Here is a 21,882-nt window from a genome sequence, read left to right on the forward strand (position 1 = left end):
AGTTATAATTTTTATGCATTGTTCTTTCACTTTAATTGTGCATATTGATGTAGATTTGTTGATCTCTTGAGAGAGAATGCATTCAATACTCACAACTACACTAATTTGTGTGTGTTCTCGATATTATTCTTGGTAAAGTATATTTCAAATTAAAGGTAATTGATTATCTTTTGTTTATTATAACAAAAACACTCCCCCCTGAATTTTTGGTGGGGGGATTTTTGAGGCCAAGAATGTTGGTGGGGGAAATCCCTCCCCCCTAGAATTTCGCACCCTGCTACCAGTAATTCAATCCATCAAGTCATACATTTCTGCCGCCAGTGAGAACCCTGGAGTGATGTATAGATTCAGGCACATAACACCGACAAACGTCCACAGCCTGTAAAGAACAGCAGTGGAGTGAAAAGTTGGTGGAGGGGTACAAAACATCTCAAAAGACTAATATCTCCAATTAGCATCTAGAAATTAAGCAAGCACTCCCATTAGGATGCCTAAAATTGCCAATTAACACAGAGCAAATGGGGATTCTCCTTTTGATGTGTACATATCCCCGGTGGAGGAACATAGTGGTTCGGATCCCACTTTAAGCTGTAAGTTCAGTCCCGATTAGCCTTACTGTGCATAAAGTGGACTTAAAACACCAACTAGACTAACAACCAACCAACTCAACCCTATATCAGAGTCTTTCTCAGACTAAGAACCAAACAAACCTGATATAGGGTTGAAAGGTTTCTTGCAATGTGTTTGTGTAAATAAATATTGCGTTGGTCAGTATCTTTAGTGTTTTTCTAACATAGAAACAAGGCTTAATAGTGGCGTGCCCAGGATTTTCGAAAGGGAAAGAGGGGGTACGTATACTTTCTGTAGTATTTCTTATTTCGCTATCTTTTCTTGCCTTTGACGTTCATTTGTTAGAAACACTGGACCAAAAGGGGGAGGGGGTTGTGATCCCCACCAAGCATCCCTTGCACACGCCCCTGGGTGCACGTAGATTGAGACGACTGATTTTGATATTTTGGGTACATCAGCACATAGGCTATTTTTGTCCCTCTCAAAATACGGGAATGAGCCCCTTAATTAAAACCAAATTGAGGAGAAGCCCTAACAACAAAATAAAATGTGTATGTTTAAAACTTCTATAGAGGGAGATTATTTGCATAACATCTTTGGCTGTTATGCATTTGAAGCTTCGGAACGAGTCACAACTCTCGAAGAAGCCAATCAACGAAGCGAGCCGCTGACGTCATCTCAACCCAGAACCTATCGCTAAGCTCCCTGCTCAGACTCTACACGCCCACTAGGCTTGCTAGACAGACTCGCGTAGTCCGCTGGAGATGTTCCGAAAGTAATTCGACTCTACTAAATTTTTGAAAGTAATTTATTCATTCATTACCTAAGAAGAACTAAAACTATCCTGTTTCCGAGGATCACATCTCTATTATCTCTATTTATACCCTAGTTAAAAGCTGAGACAGTAAAGGGGCACTCAGCACACACAAGGACATTTACAGGTGGGGAAATTTTCGTAAAAGCATTTCTAATTATAGTTTAATTTATTATAATGTGTTGAATATTAAAAATAGCACCTCTCTTTTTAATCTTAATTAAAGTTTTATTCTGGCTTATACTTCTTTAATTTGACTTTACATATGTATGTTTCCCGGCGTTGGAGAACCGGAATTTTTTTCTACCTGTTCAAGCGGCTCCGGCGCCCACCTAGTGTCGTATAAAGTGGGAACCTGATGGAAGGTCTGGAAGGGGGGGGGGTAAAGGCCGATCACATTACCCCCACCTTCGGCCGTGATCAAGGAAGTGTGGTGCCCTAACTCCACACCCCCTTACGCCTTCATGGCGTGGTGCAAAGCACAGGGGAGCACTTTACTTTTTCTATATGTATTTAATAGAGAAAGATAAAGTGGTATAGCACTGTGGATCCAGGCGCAAGAACCTCGTTGGCCTACAAGAAGCAGTTAATGAGGTGTACTACGGGGAATCATTTATAAAAGAGTTGGATTTGTGTAGACAAGATTTATTTGAAGTTACTACTGCATGACAAAATCATGTAGCAATTTAAGCTGAAAGATTACTGTTACCATGATATCATTATGTATGTATTAAATAAATGCATACCTACAATAAAAGTGTTCTTTTACAGTAACACTTAAAAGTATTTTAAAAATAAGGACAATGTGACATGGTTAAGGGGAGGAGATACAGTTACGCACCAATTGTGATTTTATTTAAATATCGCGGGAATGTGCCTTGCTACTAAAAAAAAAAAAAACCTGGGTGTATCCAAGAGTATGAATTTCTCTCCATGTTGCAAGTGGAAGCGTTTTTTAATGTTGATTATTAAGCTGGACACGATGTTCGACAAATATGATGAATCAGAATTTTCGGAATCCCATGTATTCCTTATGGGGAATCAACTTCAACATCAAGTTACGGTTAATCAAATGGAAGTTTCAACTTTTCCGCTGGTGAAATGCACCTTCAAACTTCTCTCTTCCCGTTGACATATTTTTCCATTCCATCGATTCCATCGGAAATTTTATATTTCCAAGAGAACAAATCAAATCATACTCCTATATGATCAATGCTTTCTCCTTGCCTTTTAGCAGTGTTGCCAAATCTGATGCGCATAAAAGAACTCAATTTCACCTTAAATGGAGTTAAAACTGACTTTCATGGAGCTAGATTTACGAAGGCTGAATAAAGTGCCTTCTAGGGTAATGTTAGTTGTCAAAGGGGTGGGGGCACTGCTATTATCGTTAACTCTAAATTGATGACAATTTATTCTTAGTTTTCAACATCTAGATCCGCCGGCATCGCACATCTCAATAATCCACCGATGGTCATATGAAATCGAAAATAAATGATTCCCTGATAACAATATTATGTCAATTTCACGTCAAACACGGCGCTATAAAGAAGTAGCTGGGGAGATAAGAGAGAGTGGGGCGACGGAGCCAATATAACAATATCACGTCACGTGCAAAATGTATAATCATGGCAAAAGTTTGTCTATGTGGGCCGAAACCAGTGGGAAAAAGTTCACAGTCGCACGAGTGCAGGCGTAACGAACCTGGCAGGAAAGAGCCAGATCTGGCTCCAAGAGAGCTAAGTTGGCACACTGCCACGGACGGAAGAGCTTGGGAAGGTTAAGGTTCCACCTCGCCCGGGTGAAATTTTTATCTTGAGCCGCAACTGTTGACTTTTGTGGTAGATTGGGACGAAAGTGCAGAATCTGACTATAATATGGGAATAAATAAATAAATAAGCTTACCTACCAGCTATCACAAGCAGTGCAAAAGTCTTCATATTGGCTGTTTCCTCACAAACCCTGCTCTAACCGGACGTTGCTAGTGTGACATTTTATAATACGTGTTCAAAACACTTTTTGTAGGAACTTTTTTATTCAGGTTCTAATGGCTCGTACGCAACACTGATTCCATAGGTTTCCGTAGGCAGAATTTCGACCAATCACAGCGGCGGATGGAGTCATAGCTTCCTCTTTTTTACTAATCTTATTGTGCACTTTACGTCAATCAGTATTATATATAAAAGGATAATGGGTGACAAATCATCGGATGCATACGATAAATGCGCATCCTCGAGTGATTAAGTTTTTGCTAACAAAAACATTGCATATCACATAAGATACTTAAGTACGGTTGAAATATTGTGAAATGGAGTTACTTTTGTCACAGTTACACGAGGCAACGGGGACTCCCCTTTTTTGCCGGAAAATGTTAGATCCATCAGTCAGGGGCGAATCCGCTTGGGCAGCAGATTGGGCCGTAGCACATCCAAAATCAGACTGATCAACACTATATTCAAATTATTTAGAGAAAATTGTATTTGTTATAATTCATAACTGTTTATTGATAATGAACAATTATTAACAATTAAATTATAGTTATTAGAACTGTACCATCCTTGGGTTGTAGTAAGATGAACCCCATCCATTATTGATTGATATGATTTATCTTCGCTTTTCTGCCACCTTTGGCTGAGGATGAATGATGATTAAATGAAAATGATGAAAGGAAAATTGTACTTACAGAACAGCACACCACACACATCCCACAGGGGATTTTAGTAGCCGCGAGTCCAGCCTCGCTAATTTGCAAAGTGAAGTCCAGGGTGTACTACGTGGAAGTGAGGTTGGCATATGACATATGTACTTCCATTTTCTTCCACCTGTTGGTTGATCGCAAAGATGAGGATGCGTAATGGTATGGTGAAATCAATTAAGGAACACTCACAAAGAACACAAATTCCCAGGCCGGAATTCGAACCCAGGACCCCTGACGTAGAGGCGCGCTGTGCTGACCACTCCGCCACTTTGGCCGGCAACACTGGAGTAGACTAGATTATACTTGGGGACTTCATGATTACAGTAACATGTGCGCGTAGAAAAGTTCTGGATAGACTATAAATAAGAAAGCAAGATTCCCAGAAAATCAATTACTTTCAAAATGTTGCCAGGTCAGCGCTCAAACTGTTTTCCTCGTGCTCACCACACTCTTAGGGATTCTTTGGAAGATAATGTGAGAAAATCACCTTCATTCGTTGGTATGACTCCCCTCTAAATACGCAGTTCTTCAACTGTGGTCCGCGGACCCCTGGAGGTCCGCGGGTCCCTCTCAGGGGGTCCGCGAAACCCTCCCAGTGTTCCACAAAGTTTTGGAAAAATAATAAGACAAGAGCATTTATTCTTTAATCCTAAGAATGGATTATGAGAGAACGAAAATTATACAAATTTACGGTGTCTATTTACTCAGGTAAAATAAATGTAAGTAGATGTTACGCCCTGCAAAGAAAGAAATAGAAAATGTATAAGTTTAAAAATTTAAGACTAAATTAAAGGAGATGTTATGAAAAAAGAGTAGAGTTGATTGTTCCAATAAATGAAACATTATGACGTAATTGAATGAACTTCTATCAAATTTCAGAAGAAGTTGGTGTACTAACCTTTATGTAATAAATTAATGCCGGAAGTTTTAAATCTTATATTTTTCATTGTATAAGTATTTGACATAAATGTGTAAGTATTTGTTAACAGTAAAATATGTATCAAAACCTTTTGAATGATTTATCAAACTCAACTTTTGTAAATACTACACATTATAATGTACATGAAGAAATATTTTGTCTCTATAACCTACTAGTCAGGGGTTCGAGAATACAGAAATCGGGTATAAATACGACGACGATTCACGGTCAAATGGAGTGGTTTCTTGATATCCGCTCTTGCGTGGGTCTGTTACCAGGCCTAGTGTTGAGTCGCTCAGACCCCGCAAAACGGAGCAAAGTTCTCATGAATGATCTCAGTCGGATATCAAAGAAATCGAAACAGTAATCACGTTTCTTAAGAACCTGATTTCTCAGTCTCGCGCTCCTAGTTTCCGTATGTTGTTCGAGTTGTCCTTCTACTCCACTGACTACAGGAGTTGTGGGTAATTAACTCAATTCTTATCACTGTGTATGTCTGTTAAGATACAGTGTTGTCTCTCTCACACCCCGCAGTGGTAGGAACGTAACATAGATAAGCAGAAAACGTAGACATGACTAAGCATCGCCAGTGCCCACAGCAACAGCACGCATGTTTTGGCTGAGAACTGCCTGGGATGGTGCTTGTGAGGGGGACAATTGATTGTTTGGCTCGGATTGCTTCGCGTTTGGTATGAACATCTCAAAAGTGTTTAGGAGGACTTACTCTTTATCTCCTATTTCCTATTTGACGCACACTACAGCTGAAGAAGTATTTGCCACCTTAAACCGTTTATAATATTTCATAATATGGACTGGTTGAAATGCGTTGGAGTTAGCACAGATGGAGCTCGAGCAGCTCGAGCAATGTCGGGAAGACTTACTGGACTTGCAGCACGAATAAAAGAAATCGCCCCGTCGGAAACACGGTTCCATTGCTGCTTAATGCACTAGTGGCCGAGAAGATACCAGAAGAGCTTCAACTGACTTTAAATGAATCAGTGAAAATTGTCAGTGTCATAAAAAGCAAGTCACTGAATTCAAGATCGTGTGAGCAGCTCTGTAAAGAAATGAATAGTGAATCAACTGTTGCTTCACTGTGAAGTTCGCTGGCTGTCACGAGGTAAAGTTTTGTCTCGATTCTGGGAATTGAGAGACGAAATAAGAATATTTCTCTTGGATAAGCAATTTCATCTCAGCGATCGTTTGAATGATTTTTCCTGGTTAATCAAGTTAGCATACTTATCAGATATCTTCATCCATTTAATTAATCTGAACTTAAGTCTTCAAGGAGAAAAAGTAACCATCTTTTTAGTTGAAGATAAGATCGAAAGAATGATCAAATGGTTGGAGTTGTGGCGTCAGCGTATACTGAATAGAAAATATGAGGAGACCTTTCCATAATTGTCAAATTTTCTTCGTTCCGGAAGAAGAGTTGTCAGAGAACGACAAGTTACTCTTCGCACAACATTTGAAACGCTTGCAGCAGTCGTTCAGAGAATATTTTTCTGTGCCTGATGCAAGCAAAAATTGGAACAGGGATCCATTTTCAGTTAGTGTGCATGAAGTAGAAGGGCTTACAGAACCAGAAGAAAACCAACTCATGGAGATAACAACGGACGGTGCTCTGAAAATGCATTTTAAAAGAAAAGACACTTGCAAACTTTTGGGCTTACTTACAGGATGATTTTCCTGGACTATCAAAGAAGGCCATGAAAGTATTAATACCTTTCGTAACAACCTACGTATGTGAAAAATCATTCGCTGCTCTCATCTATCTTAGAAACAAGTACAGAAACCGTTTGGAAAATGTAGAATCAGAACTTAGGATTCAGGTATCTACCATTAAGCCCGATATATCACGACTTGTCAGTGATCCAGCATCATCTCTCTCACACGAAATAAGATTAACAAGTAGTGTTGTGTCATCTCTTGTTAGTATTCATTATTAATACAAAAATTTTATTTTATATACTTTTGATTAATTGAATGTAATTACTACAATTAACATTACAATAAAATGCAAATAAAATGTGTGCGTTCATTTAATTTTCCCTTCCTTAAGTGATGATACACGAGAAATAAATATGTATGATGCAAATTCCGAGCTTTAAACTTTGAGTTAATTCTTGGGGGTCCGCGAGGGCGAGTGATGTCTGAAGGGGGTTCGTGTTCAAGGACCGCTGCTCTAAATCATTCCGTAGGAGCACGTTGTGGTTTGCTTTGTGGAAATCGCTTTTTTGCCCTTTGGTGTAGCATAAAGGGTCCTATCAAACAACAAAGTAAATTACAGAAGTGTTTGTCATGTTTTACCGGTCGTATATCTTTCTTCCATTCTTTATTGTTCTTCCTGCTTTTATAATCTCTCTGCGTTACTCTTTCACGATACCATAACGTTCATCGGTGTCTTGTTTAGCTTCAGGGTTGATGTTAGTACCGCGTTTTCCCGTCAGATGTCGACTTTATCGATGATCGCTTTTCTTTTGAAGCAAACTTTTTCTTTCTTTTTCTACATAGATATATCAATCGCGTTTGATCCTGTATCGCACAAGAGCAGTGATGTCTGGTATTTACTTCCGGTATGAACAATAACACTTTTTGCAGTTTTTCACGTACATTTCTACGGAATTACAGTAACACGAATAAGGCTCGCCTTAGAGATAAGCATTTCCTTGAACATTTTTCTAACATAAATGCTTTAAAAAACCTTAAGGCATTTTTTAAAGCAGACAGTACTTTACAACGAAGCGTTTCAAGTAACATTCTGCTTTGCATTTGCAATTGAGATGCGAAGCGTGCAGCGAACGTTAAGTAACACATACAGCACGAGAGACATGCGAGTTATGTGGTTTTCATTTAATAACTAATAAATTTAAAGAGGAAGAGATGTAATTTATAAGAGAAAGTGGTTATTTAATTGCTGATATTGTGTAAACAAAATTAAACTCTACATATTTTTCTGCCGGCCCCCATGGCAGAGTGGTTAGCACATCCCGCTACTACGTCAGGTGTCCCGGGTTCGAATCCTGGTCTGGGCATGGATGTTTGTGAGTGTCCATTCATCAATTTCATCATATCATCACTCATCTTCGTCTTCGCAAATTAGCCAAAAAGTGGCACAAGAAGCGAAGTAAAATAAAGCAATTCAATCAATCAATACATATTTTTCAGTAACCATCAATTTCACTAGAGATATTTCTGTCCACGAGTCCGTGCTCGGTGTTTGCAATTCAAACAACAAATTTATTGTTGTACTGTTTGCGAAATGAACTATGTATTTAAGCAGTGCTATTGTTTTGCACTTAACATATTTTCATAGAAAGCGTTATTCCTGTCGGTTGAATAGTTATCGGGTTGTAAAAATGTGAAGTGATACATTGTTTACATCTTATTGGGTCTCTATTACAACTACCCCTCGTGACCTAGAGCTTGCTTCTGATTGGTAAGTATATTAGGACAGATTCTTTCTTTGAATGTGACGCCATGGAATATGTTATGGCATCAAAATGCTGTAAGATTTCTTTACACCATAGAATTCGATCATAGCAGAAATGTTAAGGAAAATGCTTTCGTCTAAAGCGAGCCTAATTGTTTTGTAGAGAAAGAGAAACATGATCATGACAATGTGCTCTGGTGCGGGGCACATTCAGCTTGCAACAAAAGCCAACACTAAATGCTAAGAGCTATAAACCTTTCCCTCCCAACCTAACAATTCCTGACATACAACTCTGCTTGGGTCTAATAATGCATGTATGGTTAGGTTAGGAAGGGCAGGCTTAGAGCTCTGAGCCTGCTACTGAAATAATGAACTGATATTCTATTCAGTTTTATCATGCAGCAGCACCAGGTGACAACAACGAAATGAAGTACATGTAGAAAATGAGAACAACACCATTCATTTCCTTATCAAGAACTCTCTGCATAGTATATTAATAAAATAAATGCCCGGAAATAAGCCCTGTCTCAGGAAGTGACTACACCCGGATTTTCCACTCTCTCTCCCTTCCCACATCTCCCTCCTACTCTCCGTTCTTGTAATATTTACTTCACTTTCTTTTGTGCATTTTTCTCATAAATCGTTTTGCTTTTGTGTTTCTTCTCTCATTGGGAAAGTTATGTCGTCATCTCATTTGTACTTTCTCCGGAATGTTAATAATTACACTTTGTCGGCTAAAATGCACCTTGCTGCGTTCTTCCAACGCAAAAGTGAAAGTATAATTGGTGAATGCTGAGAAGTCGAAGTTGTTATTCAGTAGCTAATATACAAGGGTCGTTCAAGGTTGACCAGGACTTTCGTGCGTAAAATATTAATGAAACAATGTAGTGCTGCATTACTTCGGCAGGACAGACCATGATTCCTTGCGAGTAACCATGATCCTTTGCGACGCATTTGGCGGATGCCGAATAGTATAAACAAAGATGGCGGCAAGTAGTGTATCTGTTGCTGTGGAACTGCGGTGTATAATGAAATTTCTCGTGAAGGAGAAGGTGAAACCTGCTGAAATTTGGCGTAGACTGCAAGCACAGTATGGTGAACAAACACTGTCACGGGCAAGAGTATACGAATGGTGTCAACAGTTCAGTGAAGGACGGGAGTTGGTAGCAAAATGAACCGCACGGACACGTTTGCCCAACTGCAGTCACTCCGGTGAATATCGTGCGTGTTCAGCAAGTTATCCTTGAAAATCGGCGAGTAACAGTGCATGACGTAGCGCATACAGTCAATATCGGTGTTGTACGTGGGGCCGTTGGGAAGAAAAGACCTGGAATGTTGTCGAAACATGTCATTCTTCTCCATGACAATGCCAGGCCATACACGGCCCATTTGACTCAAACACCGCTGGCCAACTTGCACTGGGAGGGTTTACCACACAGTCCTTACAGTCCAGATATAGCCCCAGTGATTTCCACTTGTTTGGGGCTCTTAAGAGAGCATTTGGGCGGGACGCAATTCCAGACAGATGAGGAACTCAAGAACGCTGTCCTACAGTGGTTACGACACCAACCTACATCTTTCTACGCCAAAGGCATCACGGAACTTCCACAACGATGGCAACGGTGTCTGGATGTTCAGGGGGAATACTTTGAAAAACTGACATAGTTTGGTGCCTCTATGTATATATATTTCCTGTCTAGAAATAAAAGTCCTGGTCAACCTTGAACGACCCTTGTACATACAGGGTATCCGAGGAGGTGTATCCAGTGGGGGGTCGAGGGGGCACTTCCAATTGCCCCCACCTGCAAAACAAGTGATGACAATTCTCATTTATTTTATTGAGTTTTATACGTTGGAAAGTAAGATAAGTGTGTCATTCCTCTTTCAAATAATTCAAAATAAAGCAGTACTATAATTTCGAAGTAGCCTATGCGTGTGTTTCACCTACGTCACAAACTGTTGCATTGTGGGATCGAGCAGCCATGATGGGAGGCCAATTCTTGTAAACATACGGAATTCATGTGGGCGGGAGATTTGAACTTTGTTTAGGATGGTACGTTGTGCAGTATTCGGTTGTTCAAACAAACTCATGTTTATCCTCGAAATTTCCGAGGAAGAAGGTGCGCTTCACGGCCCGAGATGTACAAGAACTCGATAATTGTTGATCAGAAGACGCCGTTTCTGGTTGGCGAGAATAAATCGTGCTAACATTAGCAAACATTGCAGTGTGTGCACTGTGCAGTGAACATTTCCTTTCAGGGAAGTTCATATGCCACCTTTCCTTGTGACTTTTAGTGCAAATGGATCGAACTAGTGTGTTTAATGATACTTGCAAGTAGTGTTTCCTTGTTTTTTGGTAGAAAGGTGCTGATACCGATAAGTTTGGCGATAAAAATTACAGCATGCAAAGTTAAATTCATCTTGATAATTGTACGTTTGTACTTGATTATCTACATTCCTTTCGTTAGCAGAAACTATTATTAATTTTTATCCGATATATGAGAAAAGGTGAAGGTAGTGTGTTGTACCGTTGCGTACTGTCAGAAAAAAATCACTGCTTGGTTAAAACATATTAATGATACATATCAAAGTGTACCAAATTGGTTGATTGATTTGGTTTATTTTACTTCGCTTTTCTGCCAATTGTGGCTAATCGCAAATATGAGGATAAGCGATGATATGATGAAGAAGGGATACTCACAAATAACACACATGGATTCGAACCCGGGACCCTGGCATCGTAGCGCGCTGTACTAACCAGGCCGGCATATCCCGAATTGTGTGACTGCCATCTTTTTATAACATTCACAATTAAGTTGTATTAATGATAAAAATCTTTGATAAGAAGAAAGACATTTCATTATTATTGTTACGGTTCTAATTATGTATTATGGAATATAGTGTAATAAGTGTAATATATACCAATTCGTAAGTAGAATTCTATATTTTCTTTCTTAAAACAAATAATATATTTGCACTAGTTGCTAATACAAAACTAACAGCAACAATTGGTAAATTTCTCGTATGGGACAAACGGATTTCTTCAAATTTACAGGAGAAATTACTTACCGAATGCAGTTTCTTTATACTTGTGGAAGTTCGGGGAATTGTTTTCGCGCATCGTTCATTTAATTTTGCGTAAATCATCTATTTTTCGATATAAATGTGTGACCGATGCACGAAAGCTCTTTAATCCATTTAATTCCAGGTGGATGTAGCCTGTGTGTGATGACGTAATTCCGGTCAATCCCGGTCAGTGTTTCCAAACAAGTATTTTTGTAACTCAAGAAGGTACGTTTCCGCAAAAGGTTTGTGGGGCTATGTGTCAATGGTTTGTGGGGCTGTGTGTCAATGGTTCGTGGGTGTATTTTCGAAACCAATTTTTAACTATTGTAACCTATATGTGACCCTACCTAACCTAAACTTACCGGAAATGGTTCGTGGGGCTATGCGTCAATGGTTTGTGGGGCTACGTAGGTATTTTTGGGTGCAGTGATGTGGAAACACTTCATGCCGAGTACGGTAGTGAAACTGTGACCGCCATTTTGCGTGTTACCGAAGGCAAAAAGAAACGAAGAAAACTTATTCGATATGTCGCAAATAGAGCTTATTTCCGTGAAATAAGCGAAATGCCACCTTCAGCAATGTTTCTCAACGCAGAATACGTAAGTACGAATATTCAAATTAAATGAAGTAGCAAATTTCAGCCGTTTGTCCGATACGAGAAATTTACCCAATAATTGTTAAAGGAAGGAGTGAAATTACTGTTTTCGAACAACTTAACATTTTAAGTTACAACCCTTCAACAAACGTTGAAAGTACAGAATGACGATAATGGCAGAGCCTTCGAATTTACAGCTAATCTGTTACGGATGTAAATATTTCATGCAGCATCCGAACCATCATAAATACGAAAACAAATTGATTCCAGGTAGCTGGGTCAAGTAATTAAACACACGTGAACTAGAGTTGGCCGCCCGTTTTCATTTCGTTATCGTCCAGTTCACATGGATTTACAGCGCAAAACAACTTCACATTTTCTTCATATCTTTTTCTTTCGACTGCGCTAAGTGTTTGAACCTATGAAAAATGGTACAACATTTTTATTAATTGTACGCATTCTTGCCGACATTTGACATGCTACTACCAACAAACTTAGAGTTGGCGCAGGTTTAACGAACGCTACTTGGTGGGTATTTCCTTGCAGACGACAAACAAAATTGTCCGCGAATATGGCGGCTGTGCGAATTCTGACGTCACATGAAACCCACCTATTCCTTGCCTTTCTGTGGAAAGTCTTGTTGACCCACTCCCCTCCTTGAAAAATGTCTGCGTACGAGCAAAAAAAAAAGTAAAGTGTTCCCCTGTGCATAGCACCACGCCATGAAGGCGTATAGGGGGTGTGGGGGTAACGCCCCACACTTTCTTGATCCGGTCGTGAGTGGGGGTGATGTGATCAGCATCACGCCCCTGACCGCCTTTACCCCCCAGGGTTTCCCCCAGGTACCCATGTTATTCGACGCTGGGTAGGCGCCGGGGCCGCTTCCACCGTTAGAAAAGTTCCCGGATTTGAACCGGCCGGGGATCGAACCCGCGACCTTGAGCATGGTAGTCAGACGCGTTACCGACTGAGCCACCGCGGCACGTACGTGTCTGCGTACGAGCATGCGGAACAATAATGGTTTTATTTAAAAATTTCGGCAGCAGTTTAACCCTTGCACTTATTGTCATACAAAACCTTCTTATGCTATGTACTGTGCTGCCACTATGGGTGACGTTTCTTTCACGTAAGTGCTGAAACGTTACAAGTAAAGTACTTGCAGTTTTGTAACTTAAATTTCAAAACAAGTAACAAGCTTGGTCAGTGCCTGTTGCCGAATGTTTGAAAAGTGCACAAGACCATGCACTATTGTAAGCTATTTGATGTGTATCCTCACTGCAATGCAGGTGATCGCATTTCAACGTGTTGCTAATGCTTGCTCTAGGTCAACATTCAACAGTTCACTCGTCTGTGTAAATCCTCTCCAAACATCTCTTTCAAATGGTTCTGATAGCTGGTGATTTATGAGGTATTGCACATAAGCTTTCTGCCAGTGCAGCGCATTATCGCATCGTCTGTGTAACCTTGTATCGCTTCGCTCAGTGTTGCCAGTCCTCAAAGGCCTTAATATGCCTGTGAATATCAGGCGTAATTATTAAGTGGTAAAACGTTTATTGAATTAGCAAGTTCTTCGTAATTACACCATTTCTTGCTTGATTTTGTTACCGTCTTCTGAAATCCAAAGGTCATGTTTCGTTCCAGAATGTTCCTTTGAAATGCCAGGGGAGAATTAGCCTTCTCCACGCCAGAATAAAATATTTTAGTGAAAACTCTAACTTCACGATATTTCCATCACGGTTGGCAACACTGGATCGACGTAGCTACAGGGTAAAATATGGCGCGAGGACACAAGCGGCGGCAATTTATCATATCCTTCCGTTATCAATGCGTGAAATTATTGATTTTGAATTTTCCTCCACGAGGGCGGGTGGAATATTGTTTCTCTCTGGGTGAATTCGTGCGTTCATGATTTGCGACATTTTCTGTCGCGACCGGCCTTTGTTTCATTAAACAGCGTTCGTCGACGACAGAGCCGCGAGACAACAGGTATTATTCATTCATTCATTCGTCTACCGAAGTAGCTGTTTCGTGTAAACAGCTTGACGGCGCTGTCGCACATTTCGTATTTAAACATGCGTTCAGCAACAGAGCCAGTGGCGCCATCTTATATTGGCCCATGGGGCCAAGTCCACCCCGTCGTATTATTATTATTATTATTATTATTATATATTTATCGTGATTCGTGGTGGAGTGCTTCTTGAAATCAGTAAATAACATTTTGTAAATAAAAAGGATGGATGCATTGTTGGTGGCCATTAATATCATCATACATGGAAAGGAGGATTTGTGAGGATTTTATATGAACTTATAATGCAAGTGTTTGAGTACACCCAATGTTCTTCAAATGTTGGCGCTGCTGAACGGAGTAGCCAATCAGAAAACGGAAAAGCTCATGCCGTGGCTTCTCCCAAACACTGTCCGAAAGGTGCAAGACCGTACTTGAAGCGAAAATCTTTCGAATTGCACTTCGACTGCAGCGCCTCATACGATCAGTAGATGAAACTGAGAACACATAGTTCTCCCCGTGTCATAAACATTTATTTTTTCACCATAGAAATCACATTGCAATTAAGAAAGTTGTTGTACTTATATTTCCACAGAATAGAAGAACTACAACAAACATTTGGCTGACTTACGAGTTCCATGATTTCAAACAAGTGAAGAACAAGCAAACGAAAGTGCAGCGCACTGTCACTTACCGTATGCTGCGGGCTCGATTGTTCGTTTAATTGGGGATGTGAGAATAATTTGTAGAATGGCATGCATATTTATTATAATCGAAAATATTACTTGAAAATAAATATTTTTTACAATTAGTTTTAATTACCCTCTTTGTATGTATCTGCAATTCATATACGACGTTCGGTGTAACTGTGCTCGTGTCGTCTGGAGAAAAATATTTGGAGGGACAAAGATTTTTCAAGTAATGGTTTATCTTTCTATCACTGACGTATGTCGGGGGAGCTAATGGGAATACAGTCTCTCCCTTCCTCCCTCCCGGGGACAGAACATGAACCTGGGGTTCCAGAATTGTCTTAAAAATTGCCTCAAACATGTAAATCTTAATAAAACGGGAAATTTTGGCCACCGTTACGTTACCTATGGTTTGTGTTGCGATCACAAAAAAATATTCTCTCAGGCAATATCATGTTTTTGTCATGATTTTGATTGCCAGCTTCGTTTAAGGACTGCAAGTGTGTCTGGTGACTTTAGACTCTACTTGTAGAAAATGTTTTATCCCTTTCAAGAGTTGAAATGTATCATGCTCGTACGTGTGGTATTGAAGTTGAAATACAAAGAATCTACATGTAAATGTGTTTCCATGATTTCTAATCTAACGCCATGTATATCTTTCTCTCTCCCCTTCCCCCTACCTCTCTCTCTCTCTCAGAGTGGTCTAATTTCCCAAAATTGAATTTTCTGGTGCATAGATATGAACCAAGCGGGACCTATAGGGCTACAGCTCTGTCATTAGAAGTAGCAAACGGGCATGAAATGTATGTGTGTGTGTCCGTCTTGAATATCGATGTGGAACAAAATGTACAATAACATAAAACTCTGGCCTCTACTGATAAGGATACTTTTTTAATGTAAGGTGCAATCCACCATGAAATTCGTCTTTCAGAGACACCAAGAAGCCTTTTTTCCCATAGTGCTAACCGTCAAATAAATCGCAGCGCATTATACACCGTGATCTCGAAACAAAAGTGCAAATCGGAACGGGGACAATGTTGCCAGATAAAAAAAAGAGCTGTTTCTAGTTTTTACCCTGTGTAAAGAAACGCGAGGGTGAAATATTGATGGAAGCAGAGAGGCGTGTTATCAGCATGTGTCAAGGGATGATCATAGGGCCTTGTGCCGTGCGATATAGGCAGACCCCCCCCCCCTCTCTTCTCCTTTCCTTCCACAGCTACAGAAATAGCCTGAAGTAAATCCTGTGCAAATATTTGAACCGGGATGGGAATTCGATATCTGCAAACCCCTATTAGCATGATATTTCACACTGCCGCTGCCGATTGTGCCACAAACCCCCTTGCAATGGCTGTGTTTGTGCGTGGTGGCGGCAGAGAGGGGGTTGCTGGGACGGGGGGGATTCAGTTCGGCAATCAAAGCGCATCCAGAGAGACGTATTCACGCACAGCATCATGGGAGCGATAGCTTGTTTGCGTTCCCGTGCCAATTTTTTTGCCTCCCTCGTTTCGTGAACGTGGTTTTCTTTGAATTGCTATTGCACACGTTTGGAGAGCGATCGTGTGGCAGAGTCGGTTTCCAAATATCGAACAGTATTTATACCTGAGGCTGGGCTTGAAGCATTAAGCATTTGTGCTCAACTACTGTGATATTTTTAATTTAAAGGAAAAAATATATCTGAATCATAACTGGCAAATTTATGAGTTCTCCATTTCCGGCTTCTCTCTTACTTTCGCCGAGATGAATGTCTTTCTTGTGTAGCGTTTTGATTACTTAAGCCTGAATATGTTGTTTTAGACAATTTCACACTGGTTGAGCTATGTACACGTACAGAGTCGGATGCACGAGTATCGATCGGCAAATTGTGCACGACTATTTTAAATAATTTTTCTTTTGCACCCTGTGTGTTTTTAAGGAATTAATTTTTAGAACTCTGGTTCAGAGGCTGACAGCAGTTCATTTGGTGTTTTGTTTCAATTCTTGAAACAAAATGACTGAACATGGTGATGGGTCACTTTGCTTGGTAATACTTATGCATCCCACTGTACTATGCTGTATTATTAATATATATTTTCAAAGATTAGGATTGCTTTATTCATTTTTATCGTCTACGATTACTCGATATATCGAAGTATCTATATCGATAAATACAGACTTCCATTTTATGGACAAGATCAGCAGGATAACTTAATTTAATCCATTGCAAAGAAATTGTGAATGTGGCCGTATGGTAACGGTGGAATACGTTTACACATACACAGGAACTTTAAATAATCTATTGTGTGTGACAGCAACAATGGGGAACTAACATTAAGAATTGGAGTCGATCGCAATTATATTGTGTCCAAATTGTCCCACGATCTCATTGTTTTACGATTTTCGAAGTTCATGAGGGCCTCCCCGATGACGCGGTGGTTGTCGGCCTCCTTGGCGGAGTGGTTATCTCAGCGCGCTACGAAGCCAGGGGTTCCGGGTTCGAATCCCGGCTAGGAACTTTTTCACTGCCATGTTGGGCATTGCTCGACTGGCAGACGTTCTGGCACTGTGGAGGTGTATCACATAAATTGTCAGCGTGCTGGTAAAGTTGGTTGTACAGAATGCGTCAAAATGATGCTATTGGAAAGCCCTTTATCTATCTACGTCGTCATTGCCTTGTAATCAAGGGGTCCCGGGTATAGATCCACCAACTTATTTGAAACCCTGGCCAGAAACAAGTGGCGCTAGTGTCGAATGTTTAGGAGGGGAGCTCGGGAACTCTGGGCAAGGGAAGGGATGGCAGAAACACGTGTTTTCCCCCCTGTGTTGCCAAATCTAGAAGTGGGCGTGTGCCGTGAAAGGTTTGCAAGTAAACAAATATGCAGGCCGAATGTTAAGTTTCGTTTGTAGATGTGGTAATTCAAATAATATAGCATAAGAGAAAGGAGGGAGGGGACACTAAAGTTAAAAACGCCAGCCGTCTCGCAGAAGGATATCAACAATTTAAACACATAAGATTAATATTCTAAATTATGTAAACTATAATTTTTTTTAAAAAAAAGCAACTTACTTTTGGGTTTTTACCTCCGGTTGGCCTGGAGACAGATTATAAGGTGTCTATGCCGGAGAGGTCCGAATTCGAACTTTCGCTGTCACTGTCACTATTTACATCGCTACTTTCGGAACCCGATTCCAGGTTTATAATCAACGGTTGAACTTCATCTTCGAGAATTCCATCATTCCTCTGATATTCTTTTTCCAAACGGATGGCATGTTGGCACATACATTCCCATTCCTGCACTGTGACACTGTCAATTGCACTTTCGGTAAGAGCACTTATTTCTCTCAAATTTGAACTTACATTTCGCTTTATGGTGCTCCATATGTACTCGATCGGGTTCAAGTCGCAGTGATATGGTGGCAGTCGAAGGACGTGGTGGCCGTGGGTTTTCAAAATTGTATCAGCTCGATATACCGGATCAGGAAGATTTGTTTGTTCGATATCGAAAGTGATGTTATTTTTTAATAGCCATTCTTGAATCTCTAGTTTCTTACTTTTTGTGTTCGGGGCTTTATTGGTTTGAATTGAGTGGTAGGAGGCATTATCCATAACAATGACAGATCTAGGTGGGAGATTCGGAATGTTTCTGTTCCAACCACTTCTCCAAGTTCTCGGAATTCATTTCGTTATGGTAATCGCCAGAAGTTGTTTTGGCCTGAAATATATTAAGTGCGTTCGGAACAAACCCCATGGAACCCCCGGCGTGACTTATGATAAGTCTCTGCCCCGGACTGTCGTCTGTGAAGACACCTGACACATCTTCACTCTGCCAACATTTTTTTACATTGTAATTAGGATGAATCCAAGTTTCATCAATGTAAACAACAGGGCTCCCTTCGTTGCGGAATCTCCAAACAACAATGTTGCTTCGTTCAACCAGAGCTAAGCGAGAGTTTCTACATTTTTTAAATTTAAAGCCTATTTGTTTCATAATTTTCCGTAATGTTTCTCGCCCCCCCCCCCCCCGATAATTAATTTCTTCCTTACCAATAGCTAAAAGTTTCAATATTGTAGGAACTTCTCTTTTCACTAAGTACATTTCATGGATTTTCCTTCGCAGTATACACTTTTCCATGTCGTCAATGACAATCTTATTCTGTGAAGCACGTCTCCGTTTACCAGGAGTTGACAATTTCTGGTGAGGAGTTTGTAAATCTTTTTTCTCTCTTTTCAGTTTTTTAAGCAATGACTCCGACCGTCCCGTTAGATATAGGCTACTGCTCTCTTTAGGGGTTGATCGCGAGGATAATTCCACCCGTCTCTTTTCTCATCTTCATACTTCTCGATGATTCGTAGTAGCAAATTTCGTTCACTGCTTTCCACAACTTTCGACATTTTACACTTACTCAAAAACACGTCTACGCACATGAACAACAGTCCTCGAATTCTTGAAGAGAGTAAAATTAGCAACACTGTATCAGCGGAAGTGGGAAGGTCCTTGCCCGACCAGCGCCAGAGTAAACACCGGGGGTGAAAGAAGGGGGTGGGGGAGGTCGGTTAGTTCGCATATTTTCCGAGGTTTCAGAAAGCTTGGTGGATCTATACGATACCCGGTGGAGGCACAAGTGGTTCGGATCCCACTTTAAACTGTAGGTCCACTGCCGATTAGCCTTACTGTGCATAAAGTGGACTTAAAACACCAACTCTATCTACGTATATATATAAAAATGTATGTATGGATGTGTGTTTGTTCAGCATAAACTCTCGAACGCCTGGAGCGATTTCAATCAAACTTGGTACACGTATCACTTGCAATCTCGAAAGAAATAATGTGGGGGTAAGACACCCCCGACACCCTTACGGGTGTGGTTGGGAAGGGGAAATAAAATAGCATTCTGTTCCGTGGCATTTTCGTGTCATGTCCTGCAAGTTATACTTCCTGCAACACAGCACGGCGAAGTTGGTTGCCTACACAGAAGGTGCGATATTGCTGTCTTCGAGCAATTTCAACAGATATCACTTACAATCTAGAAAGAAATGTTGTTAGGGTAAGACACCCCTGGCACCCCTAAGGATGGGGGTGGGAAGGGAGGTGACATGTAAAAATAATCGAAGACGACCGATATTAGTGTGGAATCCATAGTTTTCGGAGTCACTAAGATGAATAGTCACTCCCAATGCCGTTCAACTCCAAGTTAATTTTACACTATAGTTAGAATTCATTATATTCCTGTCTAATCGAAGATTGGGAAAAATAAATACCCGGGCAACGCCGGGCAAACAGCTAGTTGAAAATAAATATTCGAGATGGTGATTGGAGTGGGTTAATGAGATTTGGAACATTTTCATTCATAGGTGTGCGCACCTATGTTGGGGCAAGGGGGACACTTGCCCCTCCTAATACTCGCACTTAGAAATTTAGCGTTGAGGAATCTTATCACCGTTATTAAACAAAATTATTCTCTTTAATAAATAAAGTATTTTCAAGCCGACGAAAGTTCCAAGCAACTACGGCGGATGTATTTTCTATGTAATTGGACTCTCACTTCGTTCTCCACCAAATTAGTTATGAAGACTCGCACATTTTATTCGTTAGCCTAGTTGTGTTATACCTATGTGGTCGCAGAATAGATTGGTCACGAATTGGAAATTAATAAATTATGTATAGTTGTTTTTAATCTGCTGTACGAAATCATGTTTACATGTAAAGCAGTTTGAACCACAGAGAAGAAAAATAAAGGAGGAGAGGAACAGAGAACATTCGTGCCACTGAAGCTGGAATTCTTCTAATAGAGTCATTTAACAGAATTTAGATTGAAGTCTAAACTAACTGAACCCAATATGGCCTATTTGCTGTTTCCAGTTAGTTATATGGTGAATTCAACAGGTAACGTTAGTATGTCATTTAGACTGTCCGAATGACATGAGTAAGCCTTTTGGTAGTATCTATAATGCTGTAACTTGAGAACAAAGAAGCGAAATAGCTACACCTCGTGATGGTGTTCTACGTGATCTAATATTGCATTTGGCGGTTGGTGAAACATGGTTTTTCACACCAGAGTAGCCCGGCGGTAGTATGACCGCCCACTCTTACATGCTGTCGTTCGTCCGTTATCGACCGTGCACCGCCAGTGCAAAAGTTCGGCCGAAACGAGATCCAATGTGAACATGCTATGGGACAGACTCTATACCAGTATCAATACAATTGCATCCTACACTCGGAGAACTAAATGCATCATTTCGATTGATGCACCAGAATGCATCGGTTGATGCACTAAAGTGTGTTTTGTAGCTTCTTCAAAGAATCAGATTCATATTTGATGCATTTTTGTGCATTTTTGTATGTCGTGAAAGAAACACCAAAGTGCATCATTTGATTCAAGTGAGGATTTCTTTCAGTCGAGATGCAATTTAATGCATCAGTTGATGCACCTTCTTGCATCTTTTTGGATGATGCACTTAAACGTTTGGTGTGTGCTACACACTTTAGTTAGCTCAGACGAGACATTTAAGTGCATCATCAAAAAAGATGCATCAAGGTGCATCAAAACGCATCTGCTGATGCATTAAATTGCATCTCGACTGAAAAAATTCCTCTATTGAATCAAATGATGCACATTGGTGCTTTCTTTCACGACATACAAAAATGCACCAAAATGCATCAAATGTGAATCTGATTCTTTGAAGAAGCTACAAAACACACTTTAGTGCATCAATCGATGCATTCTGGTGCATCAATCGATATTATGCATTTAGTTCTCTGAGTGTATGCAACTACATACATTCTAGAGCGAAACGTGGAAGAAAACATTGATTGGCCATCTCTTGTCTTCCAGATACTACGCCATCGTCCATCCCATGAGGGCCAAGTACATCTGCACCATCAGCCAAGCGAGGAAGATCATTGCAGCCACATGGGTGTCATCTTTCTTCCTTGCGACACCCATACTCTTCACCCAGGTATGTTTATTGTTCATCTTCTTTCTAAGGAGCCAATCAGCGAAAGTACGAGATCTATTGGTGTATATTAACTAAGAACCTTGCATGCTAAAGATCTCCAGCCTTGTCTCCAGACATAAATTCCTGTATAGATATGCCGTTCCTACTATGAAACAGGTTAAT

The 21,882-nt window shown here is 40.4% G+C and overlaps 2 protein-coding genes across 2 annotated transcripts in view; one reads left to right on the forward strand and one right to left on the reverse strand.

Annotated features, from left to right (window-relative positions):
* LOC145996432 (serine protease inhibitor dipetalogastin-like) overlaps window positions 1-3,338 on the reverse strand; it is a 123,511-nt gene extending 120,173 nt beyond the window's left edge. Inside the window, exon 1 of the mRNA XM_083132907.1 lies at window positions 3,291-3,338. Within this exon, the coding sequence (XP_082989033.1) occupies window positions 3,291-3,321 (31 nt within the window). The 5' untranslated portion in view covers window positions 3,322-3,338. The remainder of the gene's footprint in view (window positions 1-3,290) is intronic.
* The window catches only part of LOC145995981 (QRFP-like peptide receptor), a 539,079-nt gene that overhangs the window by 383,250 nt on the left and 133,947 nt on the right, over window positions 1-21,882 (forward strand). The window contains exon 3 of the mRNA XM_083132095.1: window positions 21,597-21,720. Within this exon, the coding sequence (XP_082988221.1) occupies window positions 21,597-21,720 (124 nt within the window). The remainder of the gene's footprint in view (window positions 1-21,596; window positions 21,721-21,882) is intronic.

This window comes from Lepisma saccharinum, chromosome 12, assembly GCF_977018435.1.
Source record: "Lepisma saccharinum chromosome 12, izLepSacc3.1, whole genome shotgun sequence".
Taxonomy (NCBI): Eukaryota; Metazoa; Arthropoda; class Insecta; order Zygentoma; family Lepismatidae; genus Lepisma; species Lepisma saccharinum.